Below are 16721 nucleotides of genomic sequence, written 5' to 3' on the forward strand. Positions count from 1 at the left end.
CAGATATAGGAAAATCAGTTTGATTTGAGGTTGTATAGAGGAGAGAAGAAAGGGAGCCATGTGCCAGGAACCATACTAGGTACCTTAGGGAACCCAAAGATAAATAAGGTGTAGCCCTCAAAGAATTCACCATCTAGAGATGAGCATGGGAAAGTGATAAAACAGAGCACATGTGACAAGGCAAGATGGTATGGAGGTTTCAAATTAGGTAGAAGGTAGGTGATGAAATTAGTTAGGTTGATGAAGTAATGTCTCAGAGGTGAGGAAACACACATCAAGTCCTGAGAACTTCAAATGCCTCAAATTAGCTAAAGCAACATATGAAGGAAGCAGGGTGATATTTGGGCCCATATTAAGATGTTTATACATCTCCTGTCCTCTTTCAGAGATTGTCATATTAGTATGGGATTAAGTGAAGGCTTAATATGTATCAAAATTTCACAAATTCTGTTAAACTAGATTACCTTATCCATGACTTCGTCAGATGCTTCATGATTGGCATCCAGCAGGGCTCGACCAGTCTCATTAGCAGATTGAAATCGGTCATCATAAGAGTCAATCTCATTCTGTGGTCACGAGACAAAATGTTTTAAACTGCAGCAAGAAACCTTCTGGCATTGTTGGAAACCGCCCTCTTCCTCCTACTAGGGAGGCCTTTCCTCTCTACCTTATGCTGCTGATGCCTGTCCAGTAGGGCTTCCCCACCAGTCACATCTGTGGGCAGCTCATCAGCATTGATCAAAGCAGTCTTCTCCTTCATCCAGCCTGAGAGCTCATCATAGTCAGATAAGAACCTCTGGTACCTGAGGGAAAGGTAAGGGAAAAGACAGGAAGGAAGAACCAGATACAAATGGACTTTGAACAAAGAGTCAGGGTTGGGTTGGGCTAAGATGTACAACATGTGCCTTGCCCTAATCCTACACCTCCCATTCCTCTGATGTACTTCCTATTCCTTTAGCAGTGCAGGTTGTAAATCCTTCACTCCAGGTTATGTATTCCTAGGGCAGATGTGTCACTGTGTGATGAAGCACTTGGACATGACATCTCCAACATCACAAAGTCACATCCCAGATGCACTTGAAGTAGAATAAAGTACTCACAAGGAGGCCAATAAATAAGGACATAACATAACCAACAGGAAGCCTAAGGGACGACTAGAGTTAGGGTTAGGAGCCCTCATGTATTTTAGTTCACCCTTCACCATATCAGTAAAAACAAAAACTACAAAAAAAAAGATTACCTATTCAAAGAAATCAAAAGCTCACCAGTTCATTTTAAATCATATCAATAAGATAAACACTATTTCCTCGTGATTTAATAACTAATCATAAAAATTAACTACTGAAATGATGTCCAGGTGTTTTGTAAGCTGACTTACATTCAGGAAATAATTCTAGATTTATTTTGTGTTCTTCAGCTTGCAAATTAATTCCAGTTCCTTAGCTAGGGCCAGGATTTTGACATGTTTCTTCAGCTAATTTTTCAGCTCCATGGACCACTTCATAGCTTCTTACAAATGTACAAACAGAGGAAAACAGGAAGGGTACAGGTGAAAGGAGGTGTCATGCTGAGGATTATATCAGCCTGCAAAGGACTTCTCCTGGCAAATTAAAATTTCTTTTGTCTCTACTGAGCAAGCAGGAGGGTTGGGTCACTCATTATTTTACTCCTTTCACTCTTTTATTTCTGCTTTTGATGTTATACTTTGACCTAGAGATAGGTAAAGCAATAGAGAAGAAGGATTTCTCACCTATAAGAAGCCTGCAGCTTTTCATATCTGCTGGTAGCCAAGGTGCGAATGTGTCCCCAGTTGGAGACCAGATCCTCTTTCATCTGCTGGATCTGCGCTGCATCTGAAGGATGGGAAAGCTTCAACTTGTCTGCTTTGGCACATAACTCCTTCACCTTTGGGATGAAAAAGAAACCTAGTATGTGAAGGTGGGTCAACTGTATGGTGATGGATGGCAACTTTGTAGTATATACGGATGTCTAATTATAATGCTGTACATCTGAAACTTATATAATTTAAAAAAAAGAAAAAAGAAAAAGAAACACAGTGGGAAATCCAAGCATTCTGGTCCTCTTGGCAAAGTTTTATGGGAAGAATGTAACATAATAATCATAAGAATTAGAATAATTTATTAGTGCTTTTATATTGATATATTTATATTAATATACTCATGTAACTATATTAACAGTAATAATTTACTGATTACTTTTTGTCTCTCATTGTGCTAAGCACTTCATATGCATTTTCTTGTTTTATAGTCTTCCTTTAATAATACTGTGAGGCAAAACTATTCTTTTTCCCCTTGTATGTGAAAACTGTGAGGTTGAGTATTTTATTTGCCCAAGGTCATTGAGCTAGTCAGTGTCAGAAGCAATGTTTAGACATACATCTGTCCTTCATTACCCTCTATACTAACTCCATAAATATTATTGTGGGAATCAGAAAGACATTTCTGCCAAGGAAAATTTCTGCCAAGAAAATTTCAGTAATGCCAGGCCGTTTTGAGCACAATTCTTGAAGAGCAGGCTTACTAGGGCAAATTCCACATGTTACCATTAGACCTTCTACTATACTCAACTGTAATTAGGTGTTGTCTAGGACTTGAGATTTCATTATCATTATTCATTAAATCATGGTATTTTATCATCCATAATTAGAAAAAAAAAAAGACCAAAGAGGAAAAATGAGGAAGAACAAAAGAAGTAGAATGGTGAAATCATTTTCAGAAACTGGACCCAGGGACAGAGCTATGATTAAAGCATAGCAAGTAGGGATCTTCCTGTGGGCTGACTCCACTGTAGAAGCTCAGACGTAATTAAAGTTATGGTTAAGTTGTGACGGGAAGAAGTAAGAATGGGAATCATTCAAGAAAACAGGCTTGCTCCAATTTCTAGTGTGTCTATACCTACTGTAGGTATAGGAACTGGGGTTTTCCAGTTTCCAGAAGAAAACCCAAAGGTGGGTTTAGTAATGTGTTTTGTTTTTTTTTTAACATATTTATTGGAGTATAATTGCTTTACAATGATGTGTTAGTTTCTGCTTTATAACAAAGTGAATCAGCTATACATATACATATATCACCATATCTTCTCCCTCTTGCATCTCCCTATCCCACCACTCTAGGTGGTCACACAGCACTGAGCAGATCTCCCTGTGCTATGCAGCTGCTTCCCACTAGCTGTCTATTTTACATTTGGTAGTATATATAAGTCCATACCACTCTCTCACTTTGTCTCAGCTTATCCTTCCCCCTCCCTGTGTCCTCAAGTCCATTCTCTACATCTGCATCTTTATTCTGTCCTGCCCCTAGGTTCTTCAGAACCATTTTTTGTTGTTGTTATTGTTTTTTTAGATTATATATATATGTGTTAGCATACGGTATTTGTTTTTCTCTTTCTGACTTACTTCACTCTGTATGACAGACTCTAGGTCCATCCACTTCACTACAGATAACTCAATTTCATTTCTTTTTATGGCTGAGTAATATTCCATTGTATATATGTGCCACATCTTCTTTATCCATTCACCTGTCAATGGACACTTAGGTTGCTTCCATGTCCTGGCTATTGTAAATAGTGCTATAATGAACATTGTGGTACACGACTCTTTTTGAATTATGGTTTCCTCAGGGTATATGCCCAGTAGTGGGATTGCTGGGTCGTATGGTAGTTCTATTTTCAGTTTTTTAAGAACCTCCATACTGGTCTCCATAGTGGCTGTATCAACTTACATTCCCACCAACAGTGCAAGAGGGTTCCCTTTTCTCCACACCCTCTCTAGCATTTATTGTTTGTAGACTATTTGATGATGGCCATTCTGACTGGTGTGAGGTGATACCTCATTGTAGTTTTGATTTGCATTTCTCTAATGATTAGTGATGGTGAGCATTCTTTCATGTGTTTGTTGGCCATCTGTATATCTTCTTTGGAGAAATGTCTATTTAGGTCTTCTGCCCACTTTTGGATTGGGTTGTTTGTTTTTTTGATATTCAGCTGCATGAGCTAGTAATGTGTTTTAACTGTCTGAGTTTATTATAAAAGGGGAAGAAGAAGCTTACTCCTTTTTGACTCAGTGAAGGACAAAAAGAAACAAGGTTCAGTTCCAACAGGAGAAAGCATAATTAGATAAAAGAAAAGACTCTCTGGCCATAGGGTACTGAGTGAGATTAGGAAACCATTCTTGAAGCTATCTATTTTGGTTTAAATTATGAAATATATTACAAAAACATAAGCATATATAAAACATATATGTATATTTAAATAAAAATAATTAAATAAAATAAGAGATATCCAAGATTCATGTAAAAGTTATAAACTAGAATAAGGAGGTATATTCAAGTGGCACAAAATATCTCCTTCATTGAAATAGTGAATTTACTGTGTCCTATGGAGACGAGATGAACACCAAATGCCTCTTCTAGCTCAAGGGATTAGTCATTCCTCCAACAGGCTTACCTTGTCATTCATGACTGCAAGGTTCCTCTCAAGTGTCTTGTGACTGTGAAACAGTGCCTCAGAGCTCACAAGGTCTTTGCCATAGTCCTCAGAGGTGACTTGAGGCTCCTTCTCCTTAATCCACTGGATGGCTTCAGTCACATCCCTGTCAGACATCTCCATGAGCTCCAGCAAAGGAAGAAGGCAGGCATTCCAGGGCAAACAGCACACAGCAAGGACCAGTCTAGCTCACTCAGTCAGAAATTACCCTATTTTGCCCCACACTAGCAAAAAAGTAATGTAAAGTGTTCTTGCTTTTAATGGTTTCCATTGAGAGTTAGAGACTTGGGCATCCTGACAATTGAGCCTCCGGATATACTTCCTACACCTGGGTCAGCTCTTCACGAATGTCCTTCTTCCCAACTTCACCCTCCATTCCCTTCCAGTTCTTAATCTGCTTTTCTTGCCTCTGCAGAGCTTCCATCACTAATTTACCAGTGCTATTTGTATTGCTTTAATCTCCATTAGACACATAATTGGCTATAGAGTGGGTCACAATTTTCTTAACTACTCTCTCCCTTGTTGTCTTAAAGGCAAGCACATGAGTTTCTTTTTTTAGAGGTATTGGCCACTAATTGCTAACAGTAGACAGAGGCTAACACAAATAACAAACATGGTGCTCTTGCAGTTTCCTACAGTTCATTGGTGAGATTCCTACCTTTTGAATCGCTGGAGGTCTGCAGAACTGGACAGCATTTTCTGTCGTTGGAGAGCCAGACCATGGAGCCGCTCCCAGGCTGCATTCACTTCCTCCTGCTTTGACTGAATCAAGGGCAGCTCAGGATGCTTTTCCTATGGGAGAAAGTCAATGCTGGACTAATGCAAAAAATCATTTAAACACTTCTTATTTCACATTGGTCCATACTTTGTCAGAAGTGGAGGATGGCCATTTAGCCAGATATTACACTTCACCTTAGCCCTGCTCCCTAACTCTTACTTGATCCACATCACCAAAATCTAGAAAACCAAACCGCCAGATATTGTATCTTTTGCCCACAGCTCCAGACTAGCTTACTAACACAGGTTGTCCAACCTCATTATTTTCAGAACTCTATCATGTTGATGTCTGCTAACTCCCCTCAAGATCCTGGAAACCAAGGAAAAGAAGAGAAAATTCCCTTTGTGAAATCTGACTTAATTTTTCAAAACTCTAATACTGTGTGTCTTGGTTCTTTTGGGGTCCTGATACCTTTGAGAATCTAATGAGAGCTATTTCCCTCTTTGCAGAATTATACAGACATGCAGATAAACTTAATTTTGCAGAAAACTTCACACATTTTTGCAAACTAACTGAAGCAATGAGATTTATGAATACTAGATTAAACTAGCAGCATCAGCCCATTTTGATACTTGACAATTTTGAGTAGTTCCCAAATGCCCAAGTCTCCCTACTCCTCCTATCCCCATTTATTCCCATTTCCATTTCTATTTTGAAGCCTCATCAGACTGAATTTTCTGCTTCTCCTTCCTTGCTTATAAATAGAAATGATATTCTATGAGCCCCAGCACTTAGGCATCAAGAGGCCTTTCAGCTTCTGTTCTTACCTTCTTGGAACACATAAAAAAGCATGATCTACTGAAAGATGAGAGAGCATATGGAGAAAACCTTCATTTTCCTTGCTAAATCTCCAGACATGGGAGCAAGGCCATTTTAGACCCTCTAGCCCAACTGACTCATTGTATAACTGCAGTTACTTAAGAATACCAGGTGAGATCAGCAGAATAACCCAGCTGAGCAGCTGAGTCACTGAATCATGAATCAGTGAATCTGATTCACTGAAAAAAATAGGTTGTTTGTGGTAGTTTGGTAGATAGTAATAGCTAACTTAAAAATCTCCACAATAAGAAAAAGGTGATAGAGGGAGAAAATTTGGGGACTGTTGGAAACGTGGCCTGGAAAAAAATTGAGAAATATGTTATTTTCCCCTACTCCAGTACCCATTCATCCTGAAATCTTGGTTCTATTAACACAGAAACATCATTCCCATTATAAAGTTGCAGTGATAATGAAACCTTAAATGGAAAAGCATGATAGCCAACTGTTAGAATTTCTAATTCCTTCATGTACATATAAAATCAGACTGACTTCCCAGTTCTCACATATGTTAGGATTATTGATTCACACACTGAGTTTTTAGATGCCCAGAAATTAAAAACTTATCTAAGCACTTAAGAAAATGAAGGTAAATCTGCCTCCTTTTCCCTTCCCCCCAAAACACAAAAAAAATTAGTTTAATGATATCATATATATTATGATAGCCCACCATTATTTTATATTCTTTGCCACTTTATTCTGGTTCTTCTTCATGAAGAAAGAGTGCTTCATAAATTTGAGAAATCAATGTACTGCATGGTGCAGGAGTAACCCCATTGTGGATTGAATTCCTTTATGTAAACACATATACACTCACTCACTCACATCTCCATTTCCGTGGACTGGCAAGGGATAAATTCAGAAAGGAAAGGAAACTGCTCCGGGCATGTTGCTCCAGGGACAAGCATACCTCTGCTTTCTCACAATGTCCTATATCTTTCATGTCCCATCTACTAATGGCCAGAGAGTCTTCTTGAAGATCAAACCCTTTCCCTGGCTTGGCTCTCTTGTTTCCCACCTCACCTCAGCACACTCATTGGCATATTGGTTCACTCCATTCACTCTCTCCTTTCGAACTGCCAGATCCGCTTGGAAATCTTCAAACTTCTTATGCAGAACCTCTGTGCGCTCCCAGTCCTCACCCAACTCCACTGATGTCACTATAGCCTCCTGTAGACAGAGAAAACTCCGTTAAGTCGCCCGTAAACATTTAGGAATTCCTGCAGGTCAAATGCCCAAAATCCTTGCTCACATTCCCAGGATAACTCAGAAGTAGATACTGGTGGAACTTGGGAGAACCCTTCAGGAAAGAGCCAGAAGCAGCAGTGTATTTCCTGAGGTGGCATTCTGGCCCAGGGAACAGTGGTCTTTGGGGTAATTCTTTGGAGAGACCAGGAACATTGTTAGCAAAAGCCCCTGGGAACACCCTTTTGTGTTTTGGAACCTGAAAAATAAATTCATCCTGGTTCTACTCAATTCAACATACTGAGCATTTACAAAAGTATTGTGCTATGCACTTGCTTGTGTAAATGTTCAGTCCTAACCATAGGATTATTCTTTAAGTATGTAGAAAATAAAAACCTCCCTAGTTATAGGTACTGAGAGACAAAGAATTAGGTAAAGAACTGCAATGCTCTAAGCTGGACACAGAGTAAGAGCGAAAATCTAGGAGTGAAGGCTCATGGAAGGTAGAACGGGGACAATCCTAGATCATCTTTCAATGCAGTTTTTGTGTAAGTCTTGTCTTCTTCATATTCAGATGCATACATTTAGACTTATCCCCCTACAATGTTAACTACCTCCAGAATACCCCTAAATCTTTGCCAACATTCCTCTTTCTTCCAAGGAACTAAGCCCAGGAAGAGACATCCTGACTTCTTTATGAAAGGTCTGCATTAAATGGCTATGGGTGTCTGGGGCAGATGGATGGGAAGTCCTATATGTATACTGTTTGGTCCTATACCTTGTCTCCAATCCACTCCAAGATGTCAGCACACTCCTGTAAGTACTGCTGAAGCTTCAGGGCCTGCAGCAGCAGGGTGCCCTTCTCTTGAGTCAGCTCCAGCAGCAGGTCCCACAGGTGGCTGAGTTCCTCCAGAAGGACCTATGGGGAAAGTAAAACCACTCAGGCACAGTACCTGCTGTGGAGCAGCAGGTATAGACTCAGAAACCTGTGCAGAGAGGGACCTGGATAAAAATCCCTCCTCCCCTTCACTCGGGCATTAATTGAGCAACAGATATTTAAAGGAGGAAATAGGACATGTATGTGAATAACAATTAAACCATATGATCTTCCATAATAGAAAAAACTTAATAATGTTTTGGGGTTTTAGAGGATGAAGTGATTACAGACAATAAGACAGGATAGAATAAGAATTTATGAAAGAGTGCTCATTTGAATTGGACCTTGAGGGATAGATAGAATTTTGATAGGTAGACAATGGGCAGAGGGTGTTCAAAGTACTGAAAAAGGCATAGAAAAAACTTAGCATGGACTGTTTGTCAGAAAGGATAAGAGTTACAACGTTTTTCTGACTTATAAAGGAAATAGTGGTACCAAAGCAATGAGAATTTGGGAGTATATAGTTGAGGGCCCTAACGCCAAGTTAGCTTAGAAGAGCAGATTTTACATATACTGTAAAATTGAAGGTGTCATATATGTTATGCCTTCAAGATTCTTGTATTTTTCAACTACTTCATGGCCCTAAGGTAACATGTAACATGTAGACCACATTTATCTCTGCATCCTGCCGTGGTACAGACTGATATAGCCCCAGTGAGTCTGATAGATGTGAAGATGTTTCAAACATTTCACAAATATTTTAATTAATGTAAGGGATTGGTTTTTGTATAAATTATACAAAATGATTTTTATTTTATGACAATAAATAAAATTTGAGATTTTCTTGTTACAGAGTCTTCTTTCTAATAAGGTTTATTCTGGTTAATGTCTGTATCGCCTGACCATGTTTTGTTGACAGTAAAGCAAACTAGAATTTGTTTGCTAAATATGGAACTACAGCCCTAATTTTTAAATATAACACAAATTTGTTTTGAAATTTTTTAAAAATATTTAAACAGTAAAAAAAATTCACTTATACGAAAAAGAACCTGAATTGACTGTATCAACACAAACTTGTTGGAAGAGTATATGAATTACGTCAGAAAAAAAGCTGATACATTAATAATGGGTTCCATAGTGGTGGTGATCTTCAGTCTTCAGGGTTTAGGGAAGACAAGGGATTTTAGGAGGTTTTTTTTCCCCCAAAATGAACAGATGAGAGGGTATGGAGGACTACAATAGTAGTCATAGTATGTGGGCTGTGAAGAGAAAGAGACATCATAGACAAAGGGAGAAAGATTTCGGAGAAGATTCAAAGAAAGAGCATCCCTTGTTTAGAGAGTTTAAGGGACAAGGACCCTGAGGCTAGAAGAATTAAGTAGAAAGGACATTTCAGAAAACCAATTCATCTGGGTTGAAGTAGGTTTGATCTTGAGCCACCTATACTGTGGTGGCATAAGCAGGAATGTGATGCTGTTTGATGACAGCTTTGTATCATAGCTCTTCTCCCCACTCAAAGGAACACTAGGACATCCCATCATTTTTCCTGCCCCAACCCAAGTAAAAGATAAAAGGCAGTACCATGGTTCCAAGCCAGTTATATCAAGGTTTATACCTGTTGTAATCAATTAAAACTCTGATAACATAATCAACATAATAACTTAATTATAAACATCTCTCACAGAGCCCTGCCATAAATTTACCTTGGTGTCCTCATGGGCAAAATGCCCCTCAGGAAATCGAACTTTCCTGGTTTCTTCCAGCTCAGGAATGACCCTCGATTTTGCTTGCACCTCTGCTTCAAAGGATTCATGCTTCTGATATTTCCCCTGAAGATTAGAAATCAGAGTTTATGGCTAATGCAGCCTGGTCTCCCTGGAAGGGATGTTCTTTTATTCCTCTTCTTTCTTACAGTCAGAACTACTTGTTTCCCAACCTAGATTAAGTGATAACCTATGACCATATCTGGAGGAGACGTATCCTAAAAGAAGTGGTGGTGGCACCACTGCACTTAGGTTTTCAAAGGGTCCAAGGCTCAATGTCCAGGACCATAGAGGAAGTTTTTTTCCAGTCCCCACTGCCTTCGAGGAATTTCCAGTAAATATTATTTTAAATTCTCAATTGCCTTCTGTGGAAATGAAATAATGTAACACAGAGTTTTTCCTCTTCAGAAAAGAGGAACTAAATATTACTGAAAGTAGTGAAGAATGAGGAAGATGATCATGGCAACAATGGCTTTTTTCTTTAATTGAGAGGTTTTTGCATGCCAGATTATGCTTTTGCTGTCATATATAAATTGATCCATTTAGTAGATAACACTTTGTTCTTGTTCCAGGTGCTTCCTCTCCAATATCCATTGCATATTTTAGGCATGCAAGCCTTTCTTCTGATCCTGACTGTGCCTCTTTCTATAACATTGTACAAGTAGGAGTGGGAGCTTCCACCAAAACTCTCCACCTGACACCTCTCATTTGAACTTAACAAGAGGCATGAATAGTCATTTGGGAAAAACCCTGGTTAAATCATATCTTTCTGAAGAGAGCGAAGAGCAGTTGTTTCAGAAACATTGATGTCTCTTCACCTCAATTCCATCCTTAATGTCACAAAATATTGAAATCACATAGTGTGTCATAAATTCTTTGAATTCTCAGTGTTTGGCCCATGGGTTAACTTCAGAATGAATTTATAAAGTATTATCTAGAATGAGTTCCCTTTGTAAATAAGACATTGAGGCTTAAGGAGTTGAAGACGTGTTATTTAAAGACAGAATTACAGTCCCCAAAGTCTAATCTTTCTGTTACATCATCCCTTTACAGTTTACCAGATGCACACCTACATTATGAAAATGTTTCCCTCCCTAGAGATCTTAGAGTCTACTCTGGGGAAGTCAATGAAACTAAATGACCTGTATGTTAGTTGGGTCTTCATAGCTTTTATCGCCTGCAATCTTGATTTTCTCCAAGATCCATTTCTCGAGGTCATCTGCATCTCGTATGAAAACCTGGTAGTGATAGGAATCTTCAAGCTTCTGACCCCTCTCAGCAACCAGTTGCTTGAACCTTTGGTACCGGTTCAACACCTCCTGACGCCTCTCCTGGATCTCTTCTGCTGTTTCCAGCACCTTTGGTCCACCACTCTCCATAGCCTGCAAGTTAAAAAGCTTCTACCTATTGCTGGTTCTCAGATCTCTAGTATACTGTCCTTTTATATGTCTCAAGGCATTTACTCATATTGGACTTATGTTCAGATATCTTTAAGCCTATAAAAGCCTGTTTTTAGAAAAACTGTAGTACATTTATATAATTTTAACCATAAACAGCTACAACTTAGGCTAATAATTCTTGATCATTCAGAAAACTTTTCCAACTTTTCACATAAGTGTGTGCTAACATTAATAAATTTAATAAACTTAATAAAGTTCAATAAATGCTTCTTATTGGACTAATAATCGAAGACAAGTTTAAATTAGCAAAATCACAGAGTTTCAGATTGATAAAAAAGAAATATAATTTTATTGCTTTCAAAGGCTGAAAAGGTGTTAACATGTACTGATAAGGATGAACTTAATTGAATGAATAAATAAAAATGGCTTGCAATTAACTTGATGAATGATATATCCCAAAGTTTGAAAAGATTGAATTCTTCTTACATAAAAATATAACTAATATATTGTTTACTCTTTTTATTTGCTTTATTTATAAACACTACAAATCAAAAGTTTGGCACATTTGCAACCTAATTATCACAAATTTCAAATTATTAGCATCTCAGTAATTGGCTTTTGCTATATAAAACATTATATTACTATCAAACAACATAAAATATTATTTTCCTATAGTAGAATCCAACCTATTTGTGACAACATTCAGCAAAATCTCCATAGGGTCCACCTTCATTCTTCTGGATATAAGCATAGTTTTCCTAGCTTACCCCAATGAAAACATTCAATATAAAGCTTAAATTTTAGTCTCCTTCTGCTATACATAATTGCTATTCTGTGGATGGCCTTTACAAGTTTGGCTATAGAATTAAATCCTTCTATGGAGACTCAAACCTTTACTGTGTGTTACTTTGCTCCAAGTTACTAGGTTGTTCTCCATGTGAACCCATGTAAACAGGTCATTGCTAGATTTTGGTGCTGCATAGTCAAAAGCTCAAGGTCATTGTTTAAAGTGAGACATTCATAAAAAGAGTTAAAATTAAACTTCTTTACTTCTTAAGAATCAAGAAACAATTGCTGATCCTGTCAAAGATAGTACAGAAAAGTCAAAGGAGACAGCTTTCCTAATTATATTGGTGACAAATTGTACTGTAAAGAATTCTGTACTCACGGTTTCCTTTGGAAAGTGTTAAGCTTTTCCTAAAGGTCAAGAACCTGTCAAAATAAAATGTATCCAAAAGACAGAGAGAGAGAGAGAGAGAGAGAGAGAGAGAAAGAGAGAGAAAGAGAAACAATTCACATGTAGTTGTCTAGTCTAATTCAGATAGAGATGAGAGAAACGTTACATATGTGGCAAGACAACGAAAAAAAATAGCCCTTTACTTGGGCCAGAATCCCGCCAGCTACAATCTACATTATCTTCAGGAGACAGATTCAGCTGAGGCAGCTGCTAACTTTCACAGATGCTGGGTGACTCAGCGGCTTGCGGGACTATGGTTTTCAAAGTTTTTCAACAGGACTTTATAAAAAATGAAAGCAAAATTTTTAGAATGAAAAATTAGAAAAAAACTCAGTTATAGATGTAAGATAGAGGCAGTGTTAAGATGGTGTTTTGTTTCTTTGATTAGTTTTAGATTTTATATCTGACAGTTGTAAATCAGGAAGGAATTCTGGAATGCCCATTCTTCACACTCTGTGCAGAATTACAAGAACTCAGGGCATACATATGTTCTTGTTCTAGCCTATCTCTAGGAAATGCAAATCAACGACTCCGTCAAAACCCAACTACAAATTTTTAGCATCCTTTAAGCAACAAGACATCCTAATTCTTGCTGTAGAGCCTTTGTCAAAATAGAAAGAAAATTTTATTCTTTGCCTCACAGATTGGGTTTTTAAAGTCTGATTTAGCCTTACCCTTAATCATTTAAATAAAAAGAACAAAGGAAGTAAGATATATGCTTTTTTATTTGCATTTTGTGAAACAAAAATTAGGATATTTCATTTGACAAACTAATGAATTCATAAAATATTTGAAAATTGGACAAAGTTCTAAACTGTAGGATAAAAGTCATCCTAATTTATGTATTATTTTTAATGGAGAGAAAAGAAACAGAAATCCTTCTCCAAACATATATATATATATAGTTCTTTTAGGCAACTTTACAAAAATGAAACAAACAAACCAAAAGAAAACAGTGGGATGGTTTCAGACCCTCCTAAAAAACAGTGGGTCTATCCATGCCAAACTTCATTCCAATATAAATCCAATTTGAATAATCTAGCTTTCATGGTCTACTAGGGCAGATCAAGGTTCTACATTTCTAGTTTCCTTTCTTCCTGGATCATCTCACCCAATGAAATTGAGAGAGCTTTAAATTCTCTTCTTGAAAATATAATATTTACTTTTTCACATAGTTTCTTTATATTAAAATCAAATTTGGGTGCTAAAAGCATGAACACAAATATTAGAGAATACATTATATCACATGAACCAGGGAAACTCTGACTGGAGTTGGTTAGGGAGGAAATATATTTTTAATCTTTATCCAAGAGATAAGAATCAATTCGAATCTACCGTGTCTTAATTTATATATTGACATGATTAATTTACATTAATTTCTACTCTTTAGAAGATTCTGTGAAGCAGATATTATCAACCTCATTTTTATATGAGAAAACAAAAGTAGTCTCTGAGAGGTAGTCTCATCCCATGGTTGTTTGGTTTGTAAGTATTTAAACAAAGGATAAAATCCATGTGAGTGTGACCATCATGCCACTCATCTATTTTAGTCAATCTTCTCTTAGTCCACCAATATTTCTGGTTGACTTATTCCAGGATCTTCTCACCAAGAGTGTCAACCATGTGATAGCATTGTAACCAAAGAAATATTAGGACCCAATTAGCAGGATTGGTCATCATGAAATAGAATAAAAGTGGACCAGAACAATAGTCATTAGAGCAGGCATCAATGTGAAAGTGCACATGAGACAAGGAAGAGAATTTATACATCAAGACAGAAGTGTTCTTTGAGTTTTCAGTTGTCGCACCCAGGAGAGATTCATGCTAATAGTTTCTGTGCCAACACCCTGGCTGCCACTCTGGCTGCTGCTGACTTTAAATTCAGTCCCACCCTATCTTCTCACTCCCTTTAGATTGACAGAGTTTCTTCAGTCTCTGAGCATGTTTACCATTATTAGTACAAGTATCAGGGTGTCTCCTTGGGATTGATGGAAGGGCATGATGGAAAACTCTTAAACCCTGGTAGCTTAACACTTGGACCTCTGACCTTCTTGCCACTATTATAGTTTTCCAAGAATGTTTATTGGCTCTGAGGACATGGAGGCCTTGAGTACAGGGGACATAGGTAAAGAATGTATGAGAGACACTGTAGACGTTTAGAATCATGTATAATCTTTAAAATTGCATGTAGCCATGTATATAAATGAATGCTAAGAGGTTACAGGGAAAGCGTGAGTTGATCACAGACAGCTTCATTAAAGAGAAGTCTTATATTCAGTTTTACAGGGTGGGAGTAATTTGGAGAGCTGTTTTATTTGATCATGGTTATCAGCTCTGGGCAGAACTGTGCTTCACACACTAGTTTTATCAGCACTGCCCAGCTTGCCTGAGTCTCTTCTTAGTTATCAGATCTTCTTTTCCTGGACTCAGAAGCTCCAAGAGATGCTTTATATCCCCAAATTCTAAAGTCTCCCCAATTTGCAACACTAAAATTCATATGCTTACTGTGGATATTTTGGAGTTCAACTTTCTCAGCCCATTTACCAACAAGGAAAAATATGTTAACTTTAACGTAAAACTAAGTTTTCCCATGGAATAGAAGTCATCATTATTTTATTTTTAAAATTTTATTTTTGTTTCTCTAGAGTTAGTTCTCATTTTAAAAGGTCTCAAATAGTTGTCTCCTAAATGGGTTAAAATATTAAATATTGTCATTCAAAAAAATAGAAAGACCTTTTTGCAGTGAACTGTATCCACTTTAACTCTTATCTCTTCTGGTCCTCTAAAGTTATTTGTCCCTTAACTCTATAAGGAAAATTACATAATTAAAGTTTACAATCCTATAATAAAAAATAAAACTCTTTTTTTCCCTTACCATTATCTTCTCTCACTCTCCCTTACTTATTTTATTATTTTTCTGTTTTATTTATTTGGTATTATTATTCAATGTGAATAAGAAAAAACAAAACCCATGATGTCTCCTTTAACAACAAACTATGTAATTATAATTGAAAAAGACCTTGGGATAATGGAAAGTGCACTGGATTTGAAACTGAAACCATCTAATCTGAAGACTCAATTCTACCATTTTATAATCAGATGAATATTGGAAATTTGCTTAAATTTTATTAAGTATATAATGGGAATAGTAATGACAAGGCTACTTATTCCAGAGAATTTTTATATGACTTAATTTAGATGGTTGATTAAAAAGCACTTTATTTAAATATACACAAAAAAGAATTTTTATTGTTATGAATAATGCCAAGCACATATATTTCATTTACTTCAAGTCATATATTTTGTTCTGAATCAGAAATCTGAAGTGCTTAACTTTTAAAGAATGATTTGCAATGTATCATTAGAAAATCTTATATAAAATTGCTGAATGTTTCCATCCAGTGATAATTATCTCTGAGTACAGCAACCCTTAAGGAAACCATATAGGCCTAAATCTTTACAAACTTTATAAAAATGGCATTTTTGGTGACATGGTCCTACTCAGGGAAGAAAGAGCACAACTAAAAAAAATATTTCTTATTAGAATAAAGGAAAGTAGGAGCCAGGACTAGACATTATTTCCTTTATAACCATGACTAAACTATGAAGTTTAATTCTTATATTTAAGGGTTTAGATTCCCAAGATATCAATAAAATCTTATTAAACATGTAAATAAAGGCCAGTCATTGAAATTTAAGTGGGTTATCTGTGACATTGCTTCATTTCACTATTAAAAATTACTCTAAGTGTAAATACACTATGTATCTTATCTTTATTCATTATCGCTGGCTCCCCTGCCATCCTCTGTTGAATGTGTGAATAGCCTTAGTTTTGTATAACATAACTTTTTTATAAATTATAATTTTGTCAGGAGACAAAGAATACCTCTGTTTATTTACTCTTTTTGTGAACCATTATTGAGCATTTCTCTGGGCAAAGAATTCTAACAGGCATGGGGAATATAGAGATGAACAAAATAAGATACCTACTTTTAAAGAGTTCACAAACTAGAGCGCTCACAGAAGACATGTAAACCATGACACAGGATAGAATAAAAATCATACTAAGTAGAAGCTCAAGAAATGTGTTACAGAAACACAAAACAAAGACTGTTTCTTTCTTGTTTCAGCTAATTATAGCAGGAGATGTTTTGCCAAATTT

General features: G+C 36.8%; 1 protein-coding gene across 1 annotated transcript in view; it reads right to left on the reverse strand.

Annotated features, from left to right (window-relative positions):
- SPTA1 (spectrin alpha, erythrocytic 1) overlaps positions 1-11301 on the reverse strand; it is a 64850-nt gene extending 53549 nt beyond the window's left edge. The window contains exons 1-9 of the mRNA XM_059902531.1: positions 11065-11301; positions 9863-9988; positions 8061-8201; positions 7121-7267; positions 5162-5295; positions 4465-4609; positions 1751-1905; positions 668-803; positions 465-566 (exon numbers count right to left, since the gene is read on the reverse strand). Of these exons, the coding sequence (XP_059758514.1) occupies positions 465-566; positions 668-803; positions 1751-1905; positions 4465-4609; positions 5162-5295; positions 7121-7267; positions 8061-8201; positions 9863-9988; positions 11065-11301 (1323 nt within the window). The remainder of the gene's footprint in view (positions 1-464; positions 567-667; positions 804-1750; positions 1906-4464; positions 4610-5161; positions 5296-7120; positions 7268-8060; positions 8202-9862; positions 9989-11064) is intronic.
- Positions 11302-16721: the final 5420 nt, after the last annotated feature.

Source organism: Balaenoptera ricei, chromosome 1, assembly GCF_028023285.1.
Source record: "Balaenoptera ricei isolate mBalRic1 chromosome 1, mBalRic1.hap2, whole genome shotgun sequence".
Lineage (NCBI taxonomy): Eukaryota > Metazoa > Chordata > Mammalia > Artiodactyla > Balaenopteridae > Balaenoptera > Balaenoptera ricei.